This window comes from Hetaerina americana, unplaced genomic scaffold, assembly GCF_022747635.1.
Source record: "Hetaerina americana unplaced genomic scaffold, ioHetAmer1.1.p SCAF_103, whole genome shotgun sequence".
Classification (NCBI taxonomy): domain Eukaryota; kingdom Metazoa; phylum Arthropoda; class Insecta; order Odonata; family Calopterygidae; genus Hetaerina; species Hetaerina americana.
In genome coordinates, this window is record NW_027286104.1 from 564,832 (window position 1) to 590,682 (window position 25,851).

General features: G+C 36.8%; 1 protein-coding gene across 3 annotated transcripts in view; it reads right to left on the bottom strand.

The window, feature by feature from the left end:
• LOC139700508 (uncharacterized) overlaps positions 1 to 25,851 on the bottom strand; it is a 98,841-nt gene that overhangs the window by 11,789 nt on the left and 61,201 nt on the right. Inside the window, exons 5-8 of one of the 3 annotated variants that reach the window (XM_071599067.1) lie at positions 17,623 to 17,752; positions 11,844 to 11,976; positions 8,439 to 8,664; positions 2,982 to 3,119 (exon numbers count right to left, since the gene is read on the bottom strand). In XM_071599067.1, the coding sequence (XP_071455168.1) occupies positions 2,982 to 3,119; positions 8,439 to 8,664; positions 11,844 to 11,976; positions 17,623 to 17,752 (627 nt within the window). Of the gene's footprint in view, positions 1 to 2,960; positions 3,120 to 8,438; positions 8,665 to 11,843; positions 11,977 to 17,622; positions 17,753 to 25,851 lie in introns of all 3 variants that reach the window. The other 2 variants (XM_071599066.1, XM_071599068.1) reach the window with 2 other exon arrangements.

The following is a 25,851-nucleotide window of genomic DNA, read 5'->3' on the forward strand; positions in this document are numbered from 1 at the left end:
TAGTATGTTACATTAATTTATAACGGAAACATCAATTCCTCTGATGACTGTTCTGCATTACCAGAAATATTATGGAGCAAAGTGTGCTAGTGGTTTAAGGTCTTACTGTCAAAATAATACCATCATGTCTTTATGAAAGATTTTTACAGAAATAAGTGCTGATATAATTTTTCCAGGGTTAATGTGATGCCTTAATAGCATTGAAACCCTGACATGGGTACTGCCATTTTTCATAAAAACAGCAATGAATGAAGAAAGAGAAAAAAATTACGAGAAATACAAGACCGTGCCCAATGCCTTCACAAGCCTGCGATACATTGAGAACTGACCACACATAGGAACTGACCTGAGGCTCACACCCAAAAGAGAACTTAGATTGAAACCAGATGTGATACAGCAAGGAAAATTAGACATCTTTAAAGAACAATTACAGATGGTAATAGAAACCTGTGCTCAACTAAGTTAGAACGCAAACAACACAATGAGGAAAAAATATACTTATGATCATAAATTAAGGGCTTTTTCAACAAATTTACATCCCAGGGTAAAACTTTCAGGGATATCCAGATATAATAAAAAAATTATGAATTATTGACCTCTTTAGGAAATATGGAAAGAATATAACAAAAAATATTCACCATGGTGTTGCTAATTTGTTTGATTACCATCACCAAAGTGGTTTGGACAGCACAAAACTGCCTCTGATTCATGCTACAATGGTAATAGACATGAAATGAAAATGAAGATTAGACATTGTGGAAAATGAGTAATAATACTATTTACATCAGAAACTTCTTAATTACCTACGTTGACATGTAAAGATATGATGAAAACTGGAAACAAACGATATTAATACATTTGAAAAAGTTCATTTTATAACATTCAGTAGGCTGTTCTACTACACCTTCACAGGATGAAATAAAACTTATTTTTGATTCACCTCTAAATTAGAAGAAACAATTGAGGGGGCAACAAAATGGTCAGATCACAGGTTTTCAAATTACATGGAATGAATGGCTTTCAACATTAATGGTTCAGTGGCCACTTTATTACTAACTTTGGCAAATATGGGAGCTGTACAGAAAGTAAACTCTGTTTTCATGTAGCTTGAGAATTAGTGGAGGGCCACAGTACTGACCCACACAGTAGGCCAGTACGCCTTGAGCTGCAGTGGTTGTGAGGTAGCGCTGCTTGTTGTTTGTTTACAATAACAAGTCAAAGTGGATAGTAAAATTGCAATTCCCATCAAATGTGAAGTAAGGTTTTGACTGATAAAAATACTTCAAAGCTACTGACATTCATCAGGAATTTTGTGCTCATTATGGACCAAATGTGATCAGAGACAAGAGTTGTGCATCAGTAATGTCGTTCGTTTAGGAGTGTACATAAATATACATGATGATGACAGTGAGGGCTACCCATCTGTGGTGATCAATGAACTGCATCTGAAAATTGACAAAAAGTTGTGAAAACTGGTGTTTAATGATATCTGAAATCTTTAGAAAGTTATCCATAGATTTTCACGACTCTGTTACTAGAAAACACAGCTGAAAAGTTAGGCTACTACATGTTTTGTGCTCGTCTCAACAAGGAACTTCAAGATGCTATCACTGGCTGGCTATGATCTTAGGCAGTAGAATTTGAAAACTAGTTCAGAGATCCGATACATTTTTAAATCTGTTTAGTATACATGTATAAAATAGTAGAGATATGTAGTTTTGAGATGGAAATGATAAAACTTCTATGTCTATTCCAGAGTATTTTTTATAGCACAATGGAGGTTACTTTCTAAACAGCCCTCATATTGAAATGATTGCCAGCAACATGCCTATCATGCGAAACATTTCTCTTGAGACATAATTTAAATGATTAGTATCAAACACTTGCCCACAATTGGTAAAGAGCCTCTTCAGCAGTTGTCTGAGAAATTGAGAACTGTCATTCCTTACTCATCATATGCATTAAAAAACAACATGGTTTGTCGAGTTATTTCAGATTTGCAGATGTAGACATACCTCAGTACTAACACTAATTCACTTTTAGCAACGGTTCAAAATCACTGACAATTTTGATTTCACACACCCTTTTCAGTATCCTTTAAGTTAATATGAGCAACTTACAATCATACCAACAAATATTGTTGCTTCTTCTCTTTTAACAAAATACTACAACCTCTTACTCCCATGATCATAATGGCACCCCAAAAAATCCAAACGCTGCAAGCAGTGACATCTGTCTTAATCTATGTGCAGTATTTATTGTGCCTTCTGGAATATTGAAATCAAATTCTCCCATTGGTTTTCCAGGTGAATTGCATTATCAACCTACGTCACGCAAAGAGCCTGGGTGGAGGTTGACATTCGGAAAAATGTCACTTCAAGCATTCCTCTTCCCTTCCTCCTGTACCATCATGAGAGTAGGAAACTGGCAAGATGACTACTTCAAATTTCATAACAGACATACAATGAAATCAAAAATCATACAAAAAAAAATCATGCAAGATCCTATGTTATGGGGGAAAAATGTCAGCTACTCCCCCAATATAAATGGTTGACATTAGTTGCTCGATTATTTTGAAAAATTTCAATTTGTTTTATCAAAAAGTTAGTCATAAATGGAGATTTCCCTCATATATTTAGCAGAACTTAAGTGTCTTGTGAGAACATGTTATGAAACAATGACTGCAAAAAATCAGCGTAAATGGATTATAGTATTTGCAATTAAAATGAGTGTTTTGTTAAAACAAAAAAAATCACAGGCCAAAAGTGTACGCAACACACTTTAGGTTTTCCCAGTAAGTATGAAGTGATTGACTTTTACGATCATGTTAATATGCGATGCCCACATTTTAGCAAAAATGCAGTTAAAAATCCTATGGTAGTTAGCCACTAGAATCTTAATAATGGTTAAACTTCTCATGCATTAGCCTCGTTATCACTCTTGAAATGATGTAGAATGACCTGAGTAGAAGAGGTACTAGCCACTCTAGGAAGAGTTGGACTAGGCTGTATAGCATTTTGGGATGATGCCATCAAATGCATACGCCCTTGCTTCCCCTTCTCTTTGCTCTTCACAGTGCCCACAGCCACCGAATGATGTGCCAGCTGCTTCTTTCCCATCTAAGGATTTCATGTCAAATTCAAATAATTTCTTTTAAATTCTAAATTACCTCACAGCTGCTCACCAAAACAAAGAATTTAATTTAAAACATCTTACAACAAAAGAGATTCAAATAATTTCTTTTAAATTCTAAAATACCTTACAGCTAATCACCAAAAAAATAACAAAGATTTTAATTTAAAACAGGATATTCATGCGCCCAAACAAAAATTCAACTTACAACAAAAGAGACTGATGCTCTCATTAATTATATCCTTTCACTTCACAAGCACAAGTTGTACACAGTCATTGACTGACTCAGTGATTAGCCATTCTATTATTTAAAAAGATGTAAACCAATATTTTTCGAAATAATTGGAATATCATACATACATGTTTTCTGTTTAATTATTCAAACATGTCACTCTGAATTGAGCTCTCAACTTTGGATAATCAGCAAAATTTCAGTGAGATTCAAAATATTCTTCCTTTGTCCACCAATATGCAGTAAATGGCCTTAAAACTAAGATATTCACAGTAAAATTAATTATTTTATCATCAACTCCAAATTTCAAAGTAAGCAGCTTCCCATTTATCCAATCAATGATCACAAAAATTGAAGATTTATCATATGAATTAAATGTTATATTCGTGTCATACCACAATAAAGAGTTATTTAGCTCTAAATTTATCCAAATAGCACTAGAAAAAGACAGAAATTTCATTGTAGGGTCATTAACAGTGGCATGCAATGAGGATATGCAGTGCTCGTTCATACTACATTTCAAAAAACCTTTTTTCATCGGAAACCTTAACATGTTCTCTGCAACTTGAGATCCCTTTCACCCACCCACCCTTCCTCCCTCTCAATGCTGATGTCTAAATTACAGACTGTGGTGGATGAGGTTTGCAGCACAAGTACCATCCACTATCATGTGCCATGCCATGGAAAATGTCAATGAGTAGATTCTGACATTTAGAATTCATAAGTTTTTAATTAAGACATATAAACTACATAACCAAAAGTAAGAATTTGTAAATGGGGAGGTAGACGAAGAATACCTGGTAAATATGGCCTTCAATAGAAAGTGTTAAATTTATATGTTACAGAAAAATTATTACAACATTCTATCAATTTACAGTTTGATTCAGATTTTTAGGTGCTTATATAACACTGTATGGCATTCCTGATGAAAAAAAGAGGCAAACTCACACAATAATAATGACATGCGATTGAATTCCACAGCAGAGGAAATTGTGCTTGTATAGCTACTTGATCTACAAATTTAAGTTACAAGCATGTCATCTATGAATTTCACCATTATATCCATGATAAAAGAAGTATTTATTGATATGATATGATATGATATTTTCGAGAGTCACATTAATAATTATAACCTTAAGAGAGATACATAAACTAACATGAAATATTCTGGAAAAATATAAGAAAGGTTTGCAAACTTTTATCATCTCATCTTAATCACTTTAGTTGGAAAGTCCCAATAAAGCCTAGTCTCAGATTATGTATCAGCAGTATTAGAAAACACTACACCACTTTTCATACCTTTCTCTATAATAACACATATTGTCAATATGAGGTCTGTCCAATATATACGCGAACTGAGGCCATAAAAACTTTATTTTGCAAAATTTAGTCAGTCTATATCGATTTTGTCCCCTTCAAAGTACTCTCCATTCGTTGCAGTGCACTTATTCCATCTTCTTTTCCACTGTTTAAAGCACCCTTGGAAGTCCTCGGCAGTTAGGCTTTTTAGTTTTCACGTTGTTTCTTGCTTTATTGTGTCCACAACTTCCGAGTGATGTCCTCTCATCACATTTTTGCATTTTGGGAATAGGAGAAAGGCGCAGATCTGGTGAATGAGGAGGATGATCAAGGATGGTGATTGAATTTGTTGCCAGAAACTGGCGGACAATCAATTCTGAATGTGCAGGTGCATTGTCATGGTGAAGGATCCATTCATTGCCATGAGTCAAATTTGGTCGCACACAACGTATGCAATCTCTCAAACACTAGAGAACTGTAGGGTAGAACCCAGCATTTATGATAAGGACAAGGGACTGCATACGATTTATGGTGTCGTCAACACAGGTGGTTGAAGGTCATCCTGGCTTTGCATCATCCATGGCGTCTTGTTGGCCATCTTTAAAATGCTTAATCCACATGAAAACGGATGTTTTCTTCAGAGCATTATTACCGTCAACAGCTGTCAACATTTCCGTAATTTCTTGATAACTTTTACCACACTTCACCAAAAACTTGACGTTGATTCGTTGCTCGGTGATTTAATTTCCATTTTCAAGAAACAGTAGAAACAAGGACAACAGAAACTAACATAACTGGCACAATACACATAGCTCGATGATTCGCCAAGCACAGATGTCTCATTGGGTCTCAGGCAACTGGAGCCGCCAGTGGGTGGGGCTATAGTTCGCATCATGGCCGCCAGATTGCACCAGTTCGCGTATTTATTGTACAGATTACATACGTGATTTGACTGGTAAAAGACATGATCACAGCACTCCTGCTTATTTTGTTATAAGGATATCAACATTCTATTCATGAAAATATCCAAAGACTCCCATTTGATTCCAGCACATGGCTCTCCTTCAGTTAGCCAACCAATCAGTCCAATCTCACGTTGCTCTTTCCAGATATTAAAATTTATCTTGTGGTGTGAAGCAGTTCTTTTGTTTGCATAAAGGGTGGTGGGATCATACAATGATTCTGAATGGAAATTGTATAACAGAGGAGAGCTGCGGTATGTGTCCCATGGTAAGAAAAGATGAACTGTTTTCCTCTGTGAAACCTTTGTTTCAATTTGATGGAAAAACCATCATAGGACAGAAGATCTACTCCACGGGATATTATTGTTGGCCTTCCACCAACGGATGTCTTTTCTGCTGATTAACATGTGGGGAAAGAAGACTCAAAAATTAATTTTTTTTGAATCAATAATCCGCACAGTTCTAGAATGAAGTATAAATGGTCAAAGAACCTATCTGTTTATTTTCTCAACTTATTTTTGGCAATTTATGTATCACAGCAGATCCGGATGGCCAGTTTCACACAAGGGTAGAATAGAATCAGGAAATGATGACCAAGTACCTCAAATTGAGGTCTCAAATGAGAGATCAAGAAGATATCAATTGAATCAGCAGGTCTTTTTAGCCACACAAGAACTCCCTTTTCAGAGTGTGGTGGGACTGGGAATCAATAAACGAGGGAAACGTACCACAATTTTGAACTGTGTCATTAAAACTGGAAGTAAATGGATCCTTGAGCTGAATAAACTATATCATTGCAACAATTTCAGAGCGTAAAAATCATTCGCCTTGACTGGGACTCGAACCCAGATCCCTCAATATCCGGTCGAGTGCTTTAGCCACTTAAGCTACCGAGGCGTCCTCTTAAACTCTGAAATTTTGGGGCTTTGTCCCTTTGGGGCTTAATCTGGGTTCGAGTCCCAGTCAAGGCGAATGATTTTTACGCTCTGAAATTGTTGCATTGAAATGCACATTAGCGGATGACTCCGTTAAAAGTTACTGTTGCGGCATCTCCCGCAGTTTCTTTGGAAACTATATCATTTTCACAATCTGTTGAGCAGTCAGCAATTCCCAACAAAAGATTATATGGGTTGTTAATTTCATTTAATTTTAATATTGTTTTCAACATGATTTTTCCAGTCATTTACTACGGTTTCCCAAACCATTTATCAACAGCATCGTGCAAGAAGCATACCATGCCAAAGTGTAAGAGCTTACTCATTGGAAAACATCATTGCAAGCCACTGGTCATTACTTTTCCTCAATAAAATATGAGCTAAATGACAGACATCAGTCTTGGGCCCAAATATAAGTACACAAATTTGAATCAAGCCTTTTCTATTCATTTTTCATTACAGCCCAATTACATTTCATAAAAAGGGCATTTAAATACAAATTCGAGAAATCTAAATGCCTTTGTGAGCAATAAATCTTGAAATCCATGCGTTCTCTTTCGTAACAGTTAAAATGCTGAAGCTTGCTAAAGATGTTTGAAAGAAAAATGCATGGATGATAATATTGCGCTAATCAAAATTATATCGAAGAGAATTACATTATCTTAAATTTATCCTTGGCTCTTTTTTCAATTTCTAGCATCAAACACAATTTTCATCACAAAAACTATCATGGTAAATGCGTACCAACTGAATTTTATTTTTGTAGCATATGCGAGACAAATGGAACCTTTCCTAAAAAATTAAACTTTAAATTCTAATTTTACATGTTCCCATTGCATTTTTTAGGTCCCCATTCATCTTTATTGGACTGTATAAACCTATGTATTTAAGAGTATTCACAAATAGCATCCTATATAATGTAATTATGCCTTTTTAATTGGACAAAACAAGTTTCTAGCATGTATACATTACCACTTGATTATGGAAATACAATTCAGTAAAATAAAAAGAGTGAAAAGTCTAACAAAAGCACAACGCTAGCTCAAAAGCAAAATAACTTCTGCCATAGAATATCACAAGTGTATTTTTATATTTTTGTCACATATATATATATATATATATATATATATATATATATATATATATATATATATATATATATATATATATATATATTTATAGGAACATGCATTAAAAATTGGAAATAAAATTGTAGGAATGTCATCTGCATTCAAGTCAACTGAAAAAATAATCATGAAAAATGCGCAATTGATTGATGTTTTACTGAGAGCAAAAAGACCTAAGTAGTCCATTTTAGCTGTCATGCCATCATTATTTCGGTTACCAGCTTTGACGTATTATATTAAACACACAAATATCTCTTTAAAGACAACTCAATTGGATATATGTCCTACAATTTCAGGGATCTTTCCAACTGGTACTATTACCAGTTCAATGCCTCAATGCTAACTGAAGTCCTTCGAATGAGAAGTGCACTTCCCTGAGTTGAATTTATACATTTCAGTGCAAAAACACTACTCGAAGGAGAGACTGAAAAGTGTTGCATTAAAATACAAAATCATTGCATTATTTCTTACCATGTCCCCAGGACTCAACTTTGCATCTAATAAATTGAAACTAATCTGAAGTTGTCAACATAAATAACCAAGAAGGAGCAAACAGCGCACAGAGACAACCAATATCCAAATATGATAAGTGATAAGTAGAATGCATATTAATAGATGCAGCAGTTCTTGAGAAATTACATGACATCATCACTAAAGTAATCAACAAAGTTCTTTCATGAAATACATCCGCTGTTTTCATAACTCTACCACTATAAAGAAATGATTAAGGTGAAACACGAAATTAGCTGACCTTTGGTCGATGATCCTCATTCAACCCAGAGAAAAAATGTACACTTCTTTGGGGAGACTGCTGAAGGGCCCTAAGGTCTCCACTACTCCGTGACAGAGAGAGGGACGAGGACCCCTTCTTCTTGGATGGCTTGTTGGAAGACCCAGTTGATGAGGAAGATGAAGATGAGGAAGATGATGATGGCCTCACAATGCCACCAGAATTCACAGCAAGGCTACCACTGGATCTGCAGGAGAAATTTTAACAGTAAACTCACTGAAGTAGTGTTGGTGGTAGTTATTAGGGGAGGTTACTGAGAGAGGTCATTTGTGCCAGAAGGAATGAAGGAGGGGATCGAGATGGTGCGGGGGCTAACGTACTGGCTTCCCACCATGAGGGCGCGGGTTCAAATCCCGGCGGTGTTGAATATTTTTCAGAGGTATCTCGATCCCTACTTGAGGTGCTTTGTGGAGGGCACTTTGAGTGAGTACGCCGTCCGTCGGATGGGACGTTAAACTGCGGACCCCTTGGCGCCTTTCGTAAAGAGTAGGCTAATGCCGACGCCGGGTTTCTCTCCACCCTTCATCCTTTCCTGTCCATCCCCTATGGCGCAAATGACCTTAGCTGTCGGTCGCCTCCCCTCAAAACTACTACTACTAGGAATGAAGGAGGGTAATACGTTAGAGGCAGGGTTTTTATGGCATGAGAGTAGGATGGAGTAAAAACCTATCATCGACATTTGCCTACGCTTTAATAAAAGACCAACAAGGAGTCCACAGCCTCCCATCTGAAAGCCAGGGCACTGCAAATCGGCTAGGTTTCATTTTGTCTCATTAAACTGAAGGTTAACTTTAATCTCCGATTATGGCCATAATTCAGCATTATGACCACTAGGTTAAGTTCAAAAGTGACTGTTACGCTGCTTGCTAACTGACATATGGTGCTACTATGGTTACAATGTTCACTTCCACCATCAAGTAATCTCATTTATTTATCATATCAAATTTTTCAATATTTCAAAGTTAACTTAACTTTCACATTGATTCATCATGATTGGATTTAGAAGACATCATAAAAGCAGGCATCCAAGTGGTTTCCACATGGCACCCAAGTAGGGATCTAGACACCTCCACAAAATTCTGACTCCACTGTGATTAGAACCCAGGGCTTTGGGTGGGTAGTCAGCCCCACCACCAACAAAATAAAGTAAAGGAAAATGTCAATTTAAGGTAAAAAGAAATTAGGAACTGAAAATTTTGGAATGGCATGATATTTGATGGTATGTTCTTGCAGATATCCTACTTTGCCTGCTTCCATATTAATATCAAGACATGAGTGAGAGTAACACAGGCAAGAAGGAAACTTCAAAAAAATATCAGAGGTTGTTTAAACAGGTCCCTTGTTTCATCCAATTCTGGTTAACTGGAATCATACTGAAAGCAGAATTCTACAAAAGTATACAAAAATATTTCAACCAATGTATATGGGTAAAACTCTTCATGATCAAAATCTAGGAAACTTTGAGCTCTGCGGCCTCGTATTATACACAAATTAAAGGATAACTCCTTTAACCATAATTAAGTTAGCACCACTTGTCCCGCAATGAAAAATAAATCTCTTGACCTTGCTCAATTTGAGTAATATTCTCCCTCTTAGAATGTGCGAGTGTGTCTCCTCTATGTTTGCCCCTGGCACAAAATTTATTCCAGTAAACAGTCACGGATAGTGTGTGTGCGCATATAAACCCAGGTATCCTTAATGGAGTCCCTTTAACTCTGTCCATGATCCTATTTAGGTTTAAGTGTGTGTGCGTGTCTATAGTTGGTAACATTTCCGCAAACCTCTACAGACGGGTTTTCTGATTGAGAGGTTGTGGTTGGTCACTGCCATGGAATTTCTTTTCCCACAAACCGTCATAACATAATTTATTATTCATTGCGGGGCGAGTGGTGCAAACTCATCATGACTACAGGAGTTTTCCTTAAAGTTGAAATTCTTCTTGATCAGTTTACCACTTGACAAAGGGTACATGTTGGCTACTTCCTATACCATTCTTATTTTATTATTCAACGGCTCAAATGTGATTTATGGCACATCTATACCACAGAAGTGGACAGTAAGGGATGAAAAGAGTATATGGCTAGAGATACTCCTGAAAAGTGATAGTTAGGTGGATACAGATAAGTATAAGGTATAGGAAGGACCTTAGGAACAGGAGCAACAATCCTTTTTTTCTTCACTGCAGGAGTAGAAGTAAATACAGCTATTTTTGCCATATTTATCCCATCAAAAATTAATCCTTAAGCTATAGGGCAGAAGTCTAAGCAAAGGTGATACTGTAAGCATTAGGAGGCAAAATCACAACAATATGGTATTGATGGAGCTGGTGCTTAAGATCACAAATGCAATGGAGACTAAAAGGGCCATCACACAAGAAACCTCTTTGGTCATGTCATTGCTTAGTTTAGATCCTGAAAATTGACTTCATTTCTTTCCTCTCGGCATTATCCTGTTGTCAATTACCATTCTGTGGGCAAAAGTGAATCGTGAAATATTCATAGAAAGAGTTATTTTTAGATACCCCTCCTTAATGTGAAAAACACCAATTAGTTACTATATTGGTTTATATAATTATTTTTCATGAAGAGTCATATTTCCATTAAAATGTTTGTTAGTGAATTCTAAGCATAAAACTGATTGATTGATTAAATAATTCAGAAAATGCATGCACATCACAAATGATATATTATAATGCATAAAACAATTTTGACAATCATAAAATTTTTAACTAATTGTAACTCATACTTCCAGTATCATGAACATACATTGGAAGTAATACACCTTGGTATTTTTTATCACAAAAAAATTTTTCCTGTGAGAAAAAAATACCAAGTTAATTTATTCATTTATCATGAATTTTCACAAAGTAGAGCCTCAAAACCATCAAACTCAATTAAAATCTTTCCTGTACATTTATTATTATAGTATCACTTAGAAGATTTATCTGGCTATTCCAATCACCCTGTTTACTCTATAAAGAGAGAGAAATCAGCTAAAACATTAAAGAATACATTTGAACAATGGCAATTAAATAAGGACCATGTAATCTCAAATTTAATGATGAACAACTTAAGTTTTAAATCCCTATCAACTCTTCCATGCTCATTGGCCATTCCTGTTGAAATGTATCAATTCAGTTGTTTTGCAGTTTCTCATTTTTACGTTGAAGATTTCATGCACCTGCCCATTGGATAAGATAGAAAATGAATTGAAAAGTGGGTGACATGGTGTGATAGTAATACTTTGGGGGCAGAGATTTTCTGTCCCTGTTCTGCTGATTGAAAATCTGGCCACCTTTGAGTTACTCATACTTCCCACTCTTCATCCAATTGAACAAGCCACAAACACAAAATGAACTGCACTCACTTTGACATCAAAATCCCTGGGCCCTGGTTTCCCCTGCCCTGCTGAGGACCTTTGCCGGTTGAGAATTCTTTGGCATGAACATTCAATTGATTATTACTGGAGCCATTCTGTGTCAGTTCCGCCATTGCCCTTGCTGTGAAAGTAATAAGTAAATGCATAAATTACCAAGAATGCAAAAACATACTGCACCATAAAAACCAATTTATCATTAAGCAAGGAAACTCCTGGACACCAACGGAAATTGGTACAAATATAGCCCTTTATGCTGAATCACATTCATTTCTAAGAGTAACAAGGTTCTGGTGACTGAGGTCTAATATCTCACATGGGTGGATTCATTTCATATCATTAATAAAATAAAAAAATGGAAGTGTATAGTAACAACATCCAAGACATTGACAAGCTTCTATATCATTTGGATTAACATGCAAGCCTGCCAAACCTCAGATGAAGGACCACATTTGTAGATTAGAAAAACAGAATTGAGTGATCAGAAGGTCGAAATTGAATGGAATGACTTTTTTATCATATACCCAACACCAATCATTCTTAATAAATGAACTTTGAAAGCTTAGCAAGAGTCTTATGATGATTTTAAGAAGTGCTTATTGTATACGAGTAAGAATTGAGGTTGAGAATTATAAATACCATTACATGTATATTTGCAAATGTGACATAGAACAAAAAAAATTTTTAATAAGCTCCATAATCATAAAGGAATAAATAGGGAAAATCATAGCTATAACTACCACCATGAGATTAAAGAGTAGTAGCAGCTTGAAAACATAAGTTAAAAATTAAACACAGGATGTAGGGACAAATCTCTGTCTAACAAGGCATGAAGAAAAACCAAATATATTTTCAAACTGTCTTGTTCTTTGAAACAAACATCCCAAACACACAATTGCTCTCATCAGTGTACATCACTTTGTTTCGAATCACTTTTTCATTAAATATTGATAGTCGCATACTGTTACATTTAAGAACCAGTTTTAACAGTAGAGATTACAAAAACTCACCAGACAACATAGTCATGTCCACTCAACACAATTAATTCTGGGGATCTAATAATAAAATACAGTGGGAACTTGTACAACTCGCATAATGTGTTCAGCAATCTTTCTTATAAAGCGAAAACTGGTGAAACAAAACAATCTTTCCAATTCAATTAATGTAAAATGCCATAATGCATTCCATGCAGAAATAAATCAATTATTTAAAAGTTTTATTCAAAGAGAATTATATACACATTGTTTAGGATCATGAATAATATTCATATTTTATTCTATCTTGGAATGAACCAACCTGGAATACAAATTCAATTTGTAGACAACAAAAAGGGATCAAAATAATTAGTTTAATATTTATGATACATTCCTAATTATATTTTACTAGATATCTGTCTAGAGAAATTCGTTTTTGCTGACACTTCAAAATGATGTGAAAATGCAACAGGGCATTATCATAAAATACATTTTTAACATGTAATGCCGCTGCCTTATTAGGGTGATGTTTCTCAATGCATGATGCAATGCATTCTCCTATACTGTTAATATATGTTTGCTTCAGCATCTTGTTCCAAAACTGACCTGCTAAATTACAATTAAATCCATGTTGTTCCAGGTAACCCTCATAATCTACGAGCTTCTTGAAGTCACCAAGGTAGGTCACTCTGCTGCCTTGGAGTTGGAGCTCACTGCTTCACTATATGTCTCACAACACTTTAAGTGCTGGTTCTTCTGTCAAACTTCTCAAACCACCCATGGCTTCCCATAAATACTTCGTTTTCGGCCATTGATTACCCTGGCATCTTTTTAAAGAGGTCAGTGAAAACCACTCTCCCCTTCTCACAAATGATGTTTTCGTTAAAAGCATCGCTTGGAAATTGCTTTTCATTTATCCATTTAAGAAGCAACCTTCAAACATTATTGAGAATGTTTACCCTTTGTGTACATACCCTTATCACTTCCTTTGAAGTATCTGTTTCCTCAATTTTGTCCTTGTTCATATGGTTGGCGCAAATAATTGATATTGACCAATTGTATGTGCATGCCACATACAATTGGTCAACATACCTAATTTTCATTTCTTAAAGATTTTACTTCTAATTTATAGGATTATTTTTATTCTATTATGGCTGTCTTCTTGCGGCTCTATATTTAGGGACTTTTTTAAAGCTATGCAGAAAATATTATTAAACTTTGCCAAAAAAGAATCACAAATAATGTCTGAAGACAAGTTTGGAAAAAAGTTTGACCATAAACGACATTAAGATGCTAGCAGAACGAATGCTAAACACAAAGTGTAGCAAAAGGCAAGCAATTATTCCAGGAATCCCCCTCTCCTCATCACTCACTATGCAAAAAGTCACTTAAACCTCTGTCATCAGTAACCATTGCCAATTTCCATATTTTTTGCTAAAAGTTGGATTCATATGACAATAGCCATTGAAATGTGATAATTTTGAGTACCCGCCACAATCCTGAGCTTCTGAAATGTTAGAAACACTCGGTTAAATTCATATTCATGCATTTAATAATTTTATGTGAAACTGAAAGGGCAGGGGTTGGGGTTAAAGCCCCAAAAACAGTACAGTATGGACAAGGAGGGATGTCTAAAAGTGGTCTAAACTGTCTTAAGAAATACTTAGTTGCCCTTTATGAAATAATATTGTTACTTTTCACAGCATCTTTCCTGAAGAAATACAAATGGTTGATTCTGAAAAAAATATACATGTCAAGCTCGGATTGGAATGCTTATATTATTCTCCTGTAAATCCACTCATCCATTATAAACAACAATGTAGTACAAAAAGTATGCAGTATATTTCGGTCCTACTCAACCTGATGTGTCGATAGATATTTTAAGAGGGATTTTTAAAACCAAATTTTGCGCTGATTTACTTGAGCATGTAAAAAAATATTATTTCATTCGACATTTGTTATGTAGGCTCATCATTTCTTGAACCAGCAAAGAATACCTCAGAAAAGTTATGACCTGGAGATTTAGATTCCTTACATTTCCTCTCAGCAGATACCCCTTGTCCATAAATCAGAGCATTTAATTCTTATCCTGATGAAGATATCTACATTAAACTTTCCCCTCTAAATTTGCAAAAAAATGTTGGCTGTTATATAAGTCAAAATATTGACAACCACACTGAGGACACTACCTGGAAAACTATGTGACTCTCTCAGAAGGCTATGATTTCACAAAGAGAAATGTTGCAGGGAAAGAACTATGTTTCTGACAGATATTTGATCATATACAAGGATCCTCTCCAATGCTGAGAAAGGTCTGTAGTGATAATATTGTCATCAGATCATAAACTCTAATAATGATAGGCAAAAAATTCGTATTTAAGGGCCTTAAGGACACAACAATTAACAAAACACAAAAATGCTACCAGAGCAAACATTGATCTAAAAATATTCCAGGAATGGTCATCACGGGACTTTTAACTGTAGGAAAATAATTCTAAGAGATGGCACAAACCACAACTTGTAGTGCAAAACCTTTTCAAGAGAGCCATCTTTGCCTAGGTCAAGATAATATGCAAAATGCTCTTGCCCTACATGAAAAATAAGAACTCTTTGTGATGCTGCACAAGCATCTTTAAACCCTCAACAAAGAAGTTTGCCACCTGGGAATTGGGCCGTTTGACAATGGTGGTCTTAAGTTTCTTGTCGTCTCCAAACCGTTGTCCACTACTAAGCCACTGTTTCAAGTGTAAGGAGAGGAAATAGTCGCTATGTGCAAGGTCAAGTAATCTCAGTCTAGTCGATAGTGGTACAAATAGGCTCATTCACTCAATATTATTTGCTCTTTGTGTTGGTCGGTAAGCATTTGCAGCATCCACCTGCACGCCATTTGAGATATCAGAGCTTTTCTGTAACATGAGTAAATGGTGGTGTGTCCAACAAGAGGAAAATTCATCAGCCTGGGTACTAATCTTCCATTGTCAATCAGATTGAAGTCCTTGGTCCACTTGCTGAACAACGATTTCATCAGTCTTCATTATGCACAGTTGTGTGGCATTTAAGAAGTCGTGACACCAATATCCAACCTTTCTTTCAATCATTGCAGTAGTTATGTGCACTGGGCACCACTCCTAATGAATTTGGATTACTGATGACCCTTTCACTCACAACAATTGAACCACAGCAACTAGTGGGAGCAATGATTTTTGCAGGCATTGTTATCTGCATTCACCGACAGGTAAACAACAACTGAATCAAAACAATAACTCCAGTGGCTTTTGAAATAATTGAAAGATGGCACAGCATGCATACTATCTTGTTCTGGCCCAACAATATTTGAATATAAGAAAACGGTCCTTAATTTTCAAAAAGGCCTCGTAAACTTTTCCTCAGTACCTCAGCAAAATAACGTGGGTGAACTCTAGGATCTCTCCTTCCAGATACATTAAAACTTAAAGCAAATGTATCAGTATCTCAACTTATATCAGGTACTTTTGCGGGGGGAATTAAACCAAGGTTATTAAATAATTTTTTCAAGTCTTGCAAACACAACACAGAAGTTTTTGAGGTTCAATTGCTAATGCATACATGATAAGTCTCAAGCACCAACAGTTACAGAGATAAGTTCACTTTGTAATTAACAATCACACACAAAACTTTGAATTTTTTTATTTTAAAATATTCATTTTAATGAACTATCAGTCCAAACAATTTTTAATTCTGAATTTTTAGTAAGTTTCAACGGCCTAATTTAAATATCAAAAACCATTCAAATCTGAGATATTAACGAATTGAGTAGCTTCAGGCATGATGTGGTGGAATTCAAACATAATGAAGAGCTGATCATAGCACTTTTCCACTCGATATCAAGTGGAAAAGTGCTATGACCAGTTATTCACTGAGATATTAAGGTCCAGAAAAAATTCTATGCTGGGAGATTTCACATTGAATGGCATAGAGGCGAGTTTCTTTATTGCATCATAGTTATTAGACTTAATTCACCACGCAATGGCCGATCAAGTGCATTAGTCTCCTTAATTTATCTTTGCTCACTTGCTTCATTTGAAAGTAACAGAAAAAATCAGAATTGTTTTTAGTTTATCTCCATACAAAAAACTTTTAATGATGTATTTAAGTATAAAAATAACATACATTTAGCATTAACCTCACTGTAATTTCTTCTGGTAAGACATTGACTTTCCCGCATAAATACTCATACAGTGTATTATATTATTATTGTATTGAATTATTGTGTGCGTATTTATATTTTATTACTTTAGTATACAAAAGAATGAACCTAAAAACTTTCCCTACAAATGTTGACATTCAAAATCACAGTATCCGCAATATAAACAATCTACACGTCAGTTTTGTGCGCACAAGATGCACCCACCAAGGGACCAAGAACATGGGACTTATTTTGTACAATAAACGTCCTCCTTTTCTGAAATCTAATGTGTTAACTTACCTTTAAGGGTATATTAAGATATTTTTTATTTGAAAGAATGTTTTATAGTGTGGATGGATACCTGTCTTATAGTCAATGAGTGCATCTGTATTCAGCTTGAATTGTATCCTCATGTTTCTATTGATTAACGTACATATATGAATATTCTGCTTTGACAAAACCCATACCACATGGCCTACTGGTGAATAAATAATGATATGATGATGATGAAGATATATGATACAGGGAGTTAATAAATAAATGCAATCTTACCAAAATTGAAAAGTTAGGACCCACTGCATGTATGTGTGCCACATGCATGCCGTTCATTCAGTAAACTCATTCTACTCACTTGGAGGACGATAAATTTCGAGGGTAGGTTTGGGCTTTTTTGCTGAACTTCCCTCTCTTCTCTTGGAACTTGCTGGCGGTTGAGCAGATAGTTGCTGCTGCTGATGTGTTGCCATTATGTCGTGACGTGGCTGCAATTGAGACGATACACATTCAAATCAAACATTTCTCAAACACACGTCACCATAATGTGTCATCTATCCACAACCAACTATCCTATTCCAACTTTAATGATAATAAAAAGGGATTAGATATGATAAAAAGGGATTAGCTGATTATCACCAATTTAATGACCGCCTATTTATCACATAGGCCTGTGTCCAGAAAGTTATGCAAATGTAAGCAGCGCTCCTAATCTAGGCAGTTGTCCTCCCTAATAAAATTCTACGGTCTTCTCTTGCAGTCAGTCATTTCTTGTTTCTAGACAACCTTACCAATCATATGCCACTCCTTCACCCAATATTGAGTGCCACTGCCAAACTATTAAAGACTTCTTACAGGATCGATATCAGTGCCCTAGCTTATATTAACAAAAATTAACATTAAATTGAAAATTGGCATTTTAAAACTTGTTGAACTCAGGCCAACATTCTTCATTAATTTCCCTATGCATCAGCTACACATTCTACCAATGCCTTTTCTATTCACCAGAATGTAAAACTTAAGTAGGCAGCCATCAAGACCAAAGTTCACTCCCAGGATTTATGACTGTGGTCTATAGTCTTGTAATATAAAATAAAGAAAATCTTGCATTCTATCAATGCCAATTGCAAAATTAGTCTTCATTCATTTACTATAAAAGAATTCCACCAAGTAACACCACAGATGGTGTCTTCTATCAAAGTGTCAAGTCAAAGACTTTACACCCAGGAGTTCACAAGCTCAGATATGAAAAGATTTAGGAAATACTCCAGAAGGAATGGAAACATTAAAAAAAAAAGAAAGAACTTTTTTACTTTTTATTACAACTGAAATTGTTTACTGAATGATGTACCTACCATCATTATTTCTTTCCAAGATTGTTTAGGAATACTCTTTACAAAGTTTGACTAATAGAAAGTGTACAAATTCACTTGCAGGAAAAAAGCTGAATATGAAAAGTTACAGAGGAAAATCTGGCTGAGTGAAAAAATGCATTGTCTTAGGAGGCTTTAGGAAAATTTTATCCAATGTCCTACAGGATCAAGTCCAATCCCATACTGGTCTAGTCTGCAGGCGCCACTACGTTCTTTCATTAGGTTATTTAGGAAACATAGAATTTATAATTGCTTAGGAATCATATCTACTGGAACAATCATAATGGTCCACTAATGGAGTTCTACACATTCCAACAAACGATGCTGTGGATGTAGCAAGTCATGATAAGAAAATGATGGAATTTGATTCTACCACCTAACGTAATCAGGTATGCCCACCAATTAAATATATTGCATTATTTCAATTGCATTTCCAAACTGGAAAAAAGGACTTATTTTTCTTGGGAATAGTTAAAATGATGATCTGTCCTCCTTCCTAGTTTCACATTCCTATTTAAACTTATCTCCATTATCCCATCTCGTACTCCTAGAAGTACCTCATAGTTAGATAGATAGATAGAGGTCTTTATTTGGGCATAATTGAGACCAAATGGTCCCTTCTTCCATTTAACCCATTGCCGTATACATATTATATTAGGCATTAAACTTATAGTTACATTCATATGTACACATAAATACATATAGACAGACATAAATTCATTTAGCACAGATGCACATTGAATATATATATATATATATATATATATATATATATATATATATATATATATATATATATACATACATACATACATACATATACATACATACATACACATACATATATATATACACACACATACACGCACATACATACACATACACACACATGCATACATTTATGCGTACACTTACCTACACATATACATACATATACACACACACACATACATACACACATAAACATACTTACATGCATGCATACACATACATAAATACATAATCACGTACATATACACCCATACATACATATATAAATTAAGAATACGCCTACACATACACACATACTTAAATGAAATGACAGAGAAGATAGAGAACAATAAAATAAGGAAAGTCTAAGCAAAGAATGAGGTTTGTGGGAAAAGCTAGGGAGAGCGTAGTTAGCTACTCACAAAGCTAGAATCCTAGTTTAAAATATTCTGGCTAGACTAAAGACGTTTTAAATGGTTGGGCACAAAGAGTAATCATAGACAGTATTAGATCTAATGCCTTTTAGGTCACTTCAATTTTTCCCCAGGGAAGTGTTATCGGGCGTATTTTATTCCTTCTTTAGAATGATAATATCACTCAGCAAACGCTCTATTCCATTATTTGAAGTTTCAATTTTGGGCATCATTTGGCGGGAACAATTTGCTAAGCTATCCGAGACATTCTGCGAGACATCAGTGGAGACGCTTTGAATAAAGGAATTCAATAAGTTGCCCTTTTCCCAATTGCTGGTTGCTCATTCGCCTTTATCGTTTTTGGGTGAATTGACCTATTTCCTTGAACCTCTCTGACGTGCGACCTAAATGCTATTGCATTGTCTTTCAAATTTTCTCCTAAACTTTTCCTTTTAAAGTCGCTTAACGCTGCCCGAAATTCACTATTGGCATTCGCCTTAGATATCTTATAATCGTTAAGAGATCTCATTCCATTTGTCGCAAGAGATATCTTTCCTAATATTTTTATCTTGCCGTAATTGCCTTTGGCGTCTAAACGATTTTTCAACTTCCGACTTTTATTTTCCATTGGATTCCGTAGGCCTATAATATATTCCACCCACGATGCACGTCTCATTTATATTCAAAGTACACTTCCAGTTCACATGAATACAAAATAGGATGCATTATGAGGACTTTCCGATTCCATTTTACATTACTCTATTAATTGCGTCTGTCTAAACACTTGCAGCGCGCCCTCATGCGGCCGACAGAGGAATTGAAAGTAAGAGAAAACTATTTTTTAATGCCAAGTGTAGCATTCATAAAAGTTTGCAATACACTACCTTAACTCAACTGTAAGCGTGAGATTACGAAAAAAAATCGGTAGAAAAGAACTCATAAAACGTTCAGCTAAATGGGGACCTTTAATTGAGGCGATTAGCACCGGGCACAAGTCCAAAGACCTCTCAGGCATGACACTACCGGTGTGAAAACTCGACTTTTAGAGAATCACATTTACGACCCTGGCAAAGGTCTATAAGTCTACGCCATAATCTGCGAGCCAATAGGGTGAAAGTCAAAGAGTATTAGGGCTCCGACCCCCACGTAGGGAGAATATGCGAAAAATGGAACTGTTTGCACAATAATACAACTTTATTCATTTCGAAAAATGGTACAACCATATTAAATGTCGTCAATGTAAATATTATTTGACATATAAACATAAGTTCTTAAATGTGTTGAAGATTGTCACAAAAGAATTCATCCAAAGAGTAAAGTGGGTGAGCAAGTAACCAGTTATATACCCTGTTCTTGAAACACTTAAATACAATCCGATTTCAAATGAGTGGGCAGATAGTTATACAGTCGCATGTTCACATTATAAAATGTGTTGTTAGTTGATGACTATCTGCAATAAGTAGTATATAGATTCGCTTTACCTCTTTTGGCGTAGTTGTGGATGTGAGATCTTGATTGGTAAGTTTCTAGAGTAACTTTCACATGAATCATAGCCTTAAAGATATATAAACTAAATACAATCATGATTCCATACCTAATAAAAATAGACCGAACGGTATTAGGGTTAACCCTGTGAAATTTATCCATGATGGAAAGGAAACAAACTATGCAAATTTCACTTGAATAGAGATTTATTCACGACCCGGGTTTCAAACACTTAATGTCATCTTCAGGTGACCTGAAGATGACATTAAGTGTTTGAAACCCGGGTCGTGAATAAATCTCTATTCAAGTGAAATTTGCATAGTTTGTTTCCTTTCCATAATAAAAATAGGTTTGCAAGAATCACGAGGTGTTATATTAGCAAGAGATCGAATAACTCTCTTTTGTAGCGAAAAAATTTGTTTAGCACGTGGGGAATGACCCCATACGCATGAATTCACGAACTCAATCCAAACGCCATAAAAGGTGAATGAAACACACACGTACATCCCACCTGACGGTCTTCATATCGCCTCCTCACGAAAATTCTCCACAGCTCTCTCGAAAGCGGGCTCTAATCTAAGTGGTTCGGGGCAATCAGTAGAATATCTCCTCTGATGGACATGCCTCCTCCAACGTTAACCCTCCGAACGCGACTGACCTACCGCTTGAACCGCGCCAAGTCGTCTGTAGCAGCATCAGGGAAAAGCAGTAGGATTGGGGGGGCGGGGCGAGGACGTGAGTCCGGAGGGGGCCCTCGGCTCAGAAACCAAACATCAGCTCAAAAAGATTTTCCCAGCCACGGCCTATGCCAACGAAAATCTTCCACCAGATGGAGACCTCCACCAAACAGGGAGAGAGAGAGAGTGGTATTCCGAGAAAGTAATGAATGTAGGACAATGAGCCCTCGAGCGACCTTCCTCACTCCTCCTCTCCCATGGGTCTCCGATTAATCCTTCTGCACCCCATGCCATAATTCGGTGAATGCCACGGTGGAATGGGGGAGAAGGATCGGGCTTGCTCGGCAGAGGGGGGTTGGAGTAGACTGATTGTCCCGTGGTACCATTATTCGGGGTCGTTCAAAGTTTCCTCAGAACCCTCCATAGATTCGCTATACCCGACACCCCAGGAACAGGATACAGGGAAGAGCTCTTTACACAGTGATGACGGTATGTGCAAATAGAAATGACCAAGTATTGGTCATTTAATGGGAATGGGAGGATAATGTTCCAAGCGACTTCTTCTCCTCCCCTAAGACACTCATGATTATTTTAAACCGATGATTATGTTCAGGCATCAATCAGAGGTTGCGTAATTTCTGCAGGGTTATAGGCGCGTTCTTCGTCGACCTTCAGCCGGCGATCCAATCGTTTAGGAACCCCCTGGACCGTTCTGGTGTCCACTACACGCCTGAGTAGTAGTTTTTACGGAAGGCGACCGACAGCTGAGGTCATTTGTGCCATTAGGGATGGGCAGGATAGGATGGAGATAAACCCAGCGTTGGTATTAGCCTACTCTTAACGAAAGGCACCAAGGGGTCAAACAGTTTAACGTCCCATCCAACGGACGTCGTACCCACTCAAAGTGCTCCCATCAAAGCACCTCAAGTAGGGATCGGGATACCACTGAAAAATATCTGCCGCCGCTGAGATTCGAACCTGGAACCTCTTGGTGGGAAGCCCTTACGTTAGCAACCGCACCATCGCGGCGGCGTTCTTCAGGTGACGAAGGCGGTTGGAGTGGCGGTTGCGGGCGCGAAGTGTTCCAGGGCGCGGATTGTGGCTCATGTTGGCATCAACGATGCCGCGGACCGTGGATAGAAAAAGAGATTTTGAATTCCTTCAGGGAATTGAAGTCAGAAGTGACACGGGTGGGTGGTCTCGAGGGGGTTGATGTGACGCTCTCCAGCCTTGTCCCCTTGAGGGTTGGTCGTGGACCTCTGGTATGGATCCGAGTAGAAGGCATCAATCAGTTGTTGCGTGCTTTCTGCAGGGATATCGGGGCGTTCTTCGTCGACCTTCAGCCGGCGATCCAATCATGTAGGAATCATCGGAACCGTTCTGGTGTTCACTATACGTCAGAGGCCGCCAGATATGTAGCGGGTAGGATATTCGAGCACTTCAGGAATTTTTTCAGATTAAAGTGTAGGTCAGCAAGTAGGTCAAATCGTGGGTCTCTAAAGTCTTCTTTGCTAAATTATGTAGCTTTAAATGAAGTGAGGGTGTGTGATAGCAATAGCTCATTTAACACGAATCAGATAGCATCGGACGGAAAATTTTACAGGGGATTCAATATTAATAAGATGATGATGAAAACCGTTTAGTCAAGAAAACATTATCTGTATTGGTAGTTTATTGCCGAAGTTGAAAAAACAAAGTCGCAAAATTTTATCACCTTATCCTAGGTGTAGATATAATTATTGGGACAGAAAGCTAGTTATGTACTGACATTGCCGACGAGGGAATTTTCCCAAAATCCTTTTCTATTTACAGAAATGACAGAACAATTACAATCGGGGCGGTTTCTTTATTGCAGTAAAAAATTCTTGCGTCACCAGGGCTGAGATAATTCCAGGTAATGGTTTGGAAAGCGTTTGGTGCTCAATTAAAAGTCCTCAAACCAAAAGAATTTACGAGGGCGGTTCAATAAGTACCCGTGTTAGAAATGAAGAAAACATTTTTTCAAAAACATTTTTTTATTCTTCAACATAGTCACCTTTTAGAAAGATACACTTCTCCCAACGTTCCGGCCATTTTTTTAACCCCTCCAAAAAATAGGATTTGTCGAACTCTCCAAAATACGCCTCTGTCTCGACGATAACTTCCTCGTTTGAGCTAAATTTTTTCCGCGAGCCATTTCTTCATGTTAGGGAATAATAAAAAGTCGCAGGGAGCCAGATCGGGTGAATACGGGGGGTGCGGCAGCAATTCATAACGTAGTTCATGCAGTTCATGAAGTTGACAGCCGGATCAGCTTGTTGCCCACTGTGAGCAATCGCGGCACTCATCGGGCCGACAATTTTTTCATTGCCAACTTATCGTGTAAAATATTAATTGCCGTTCCGGTCGACACACCCACGGCCTCTGCTACTTCATGCACTTCCGTTCGTCGATCAGCGAGAATCACGGCGTGGACTTCTTGAATGATTTCCTCGGTAACCACGTCTGCCGGGCGTCCTGGTCGCTCCTCATAAAAAACAGACGTTCGCCCACGTTTAAATTCGTTGAACCAATATCTAACTGTGGTCATAGATGGCGAAGTGTCTCCATAAACAGCATCCAACTTTGCATTCATCTCCTCTCATTTCTTCCCATCCAAAAACAGAAAGCAAATTATCGAACGATACAGCTCTTTTTCCATCTTAGCGAAAATCAAGAAACACGTCTTACTCGAATGGCTGCCAAATCCAAACTAACCTTTAAATCAATCTGAAATTTGTTTACATAACATACATTTCCCTTAGGAACGCCCTTTGTTGTCAAACACGGGTACTTATTGAACCACCCTAGCATGTATGCGCATCTTACGCCGGACGACAAAGTTAGTTCAATACCATGTAGAATTAGATCAGTATCAAAGGTTTATCATTCAAATACACCGGTCGCTACGTTATAATCGGTGGAGATTTCAATGTCCCATCTATTGACTGGTACACACATAGTTTTGAATCGAGGAATAAAGACAAAGATATCTACGAATCGCTATTGAATTCTTTGGAACTCCTTGCAACAACTTATCACTTCGTCAACTAGGGGCGATAATATTCTCGAAAAAGTATAAATTATATAAACTATAAATATAATCAGTGAACACAGGGCAGTAAACGTTATGTTTTCGATACATGGGGTCCAAAATAAGAAGCCCAGAAGTGAAACTTAATTGTTTAAAGAAGGGGACTACAATAGCTTAACGTGCGTGCAGCAGAGTCAATTTGCATGTTTTAAGAAAGAGTAATCACCGAAATACTGAGGAAACGTGAAATAACTCCTTGAGACCACACGCTCAGCAGTCAACAAGTCCACTCCCAGTAAATTTATAAAAGAACGCGGGACCTATATGGTGCAACGCGGATTTTAGAAAAGCAATGCGACGTCAAAAGGCTATGTCACGCCAAGATGAACAATATTAGGGATCATATATCTAGCGACAAAAGAATTCAAATCAATTATGATTCCAAGATATCTAAGGCAAATGCCAAGAATGAATTTCGGAAAGCGTTAAGCGAATAAAGAAGGAAAAGGTTAGCGGAAAATTTGAAAGAGAATGATAAAACATTTTGGTCGTACGTCACAGAGGCCCAGGGAAATTAGTCAACTGTTAATTAACTCAAAAATGACAAAGGCATGACCAGCAGTTTTGAAAAGGCTAACTTACTCAATTCCTTCTTTCAAAGCGTTTTTACCAATGTCTCACCGAATGCCTCCCAAAGGTTACCAAATTGTTCCTGCCAAACGATGCCCGAAATTGAAATGTCATAAAATGGAATATAAAGTTTGGTGAAAAATATAGGGCCAAATAAATCCTTCGGGCCCGATCAAATGCCCACTCGTATTCGAAAGGATAAATGAT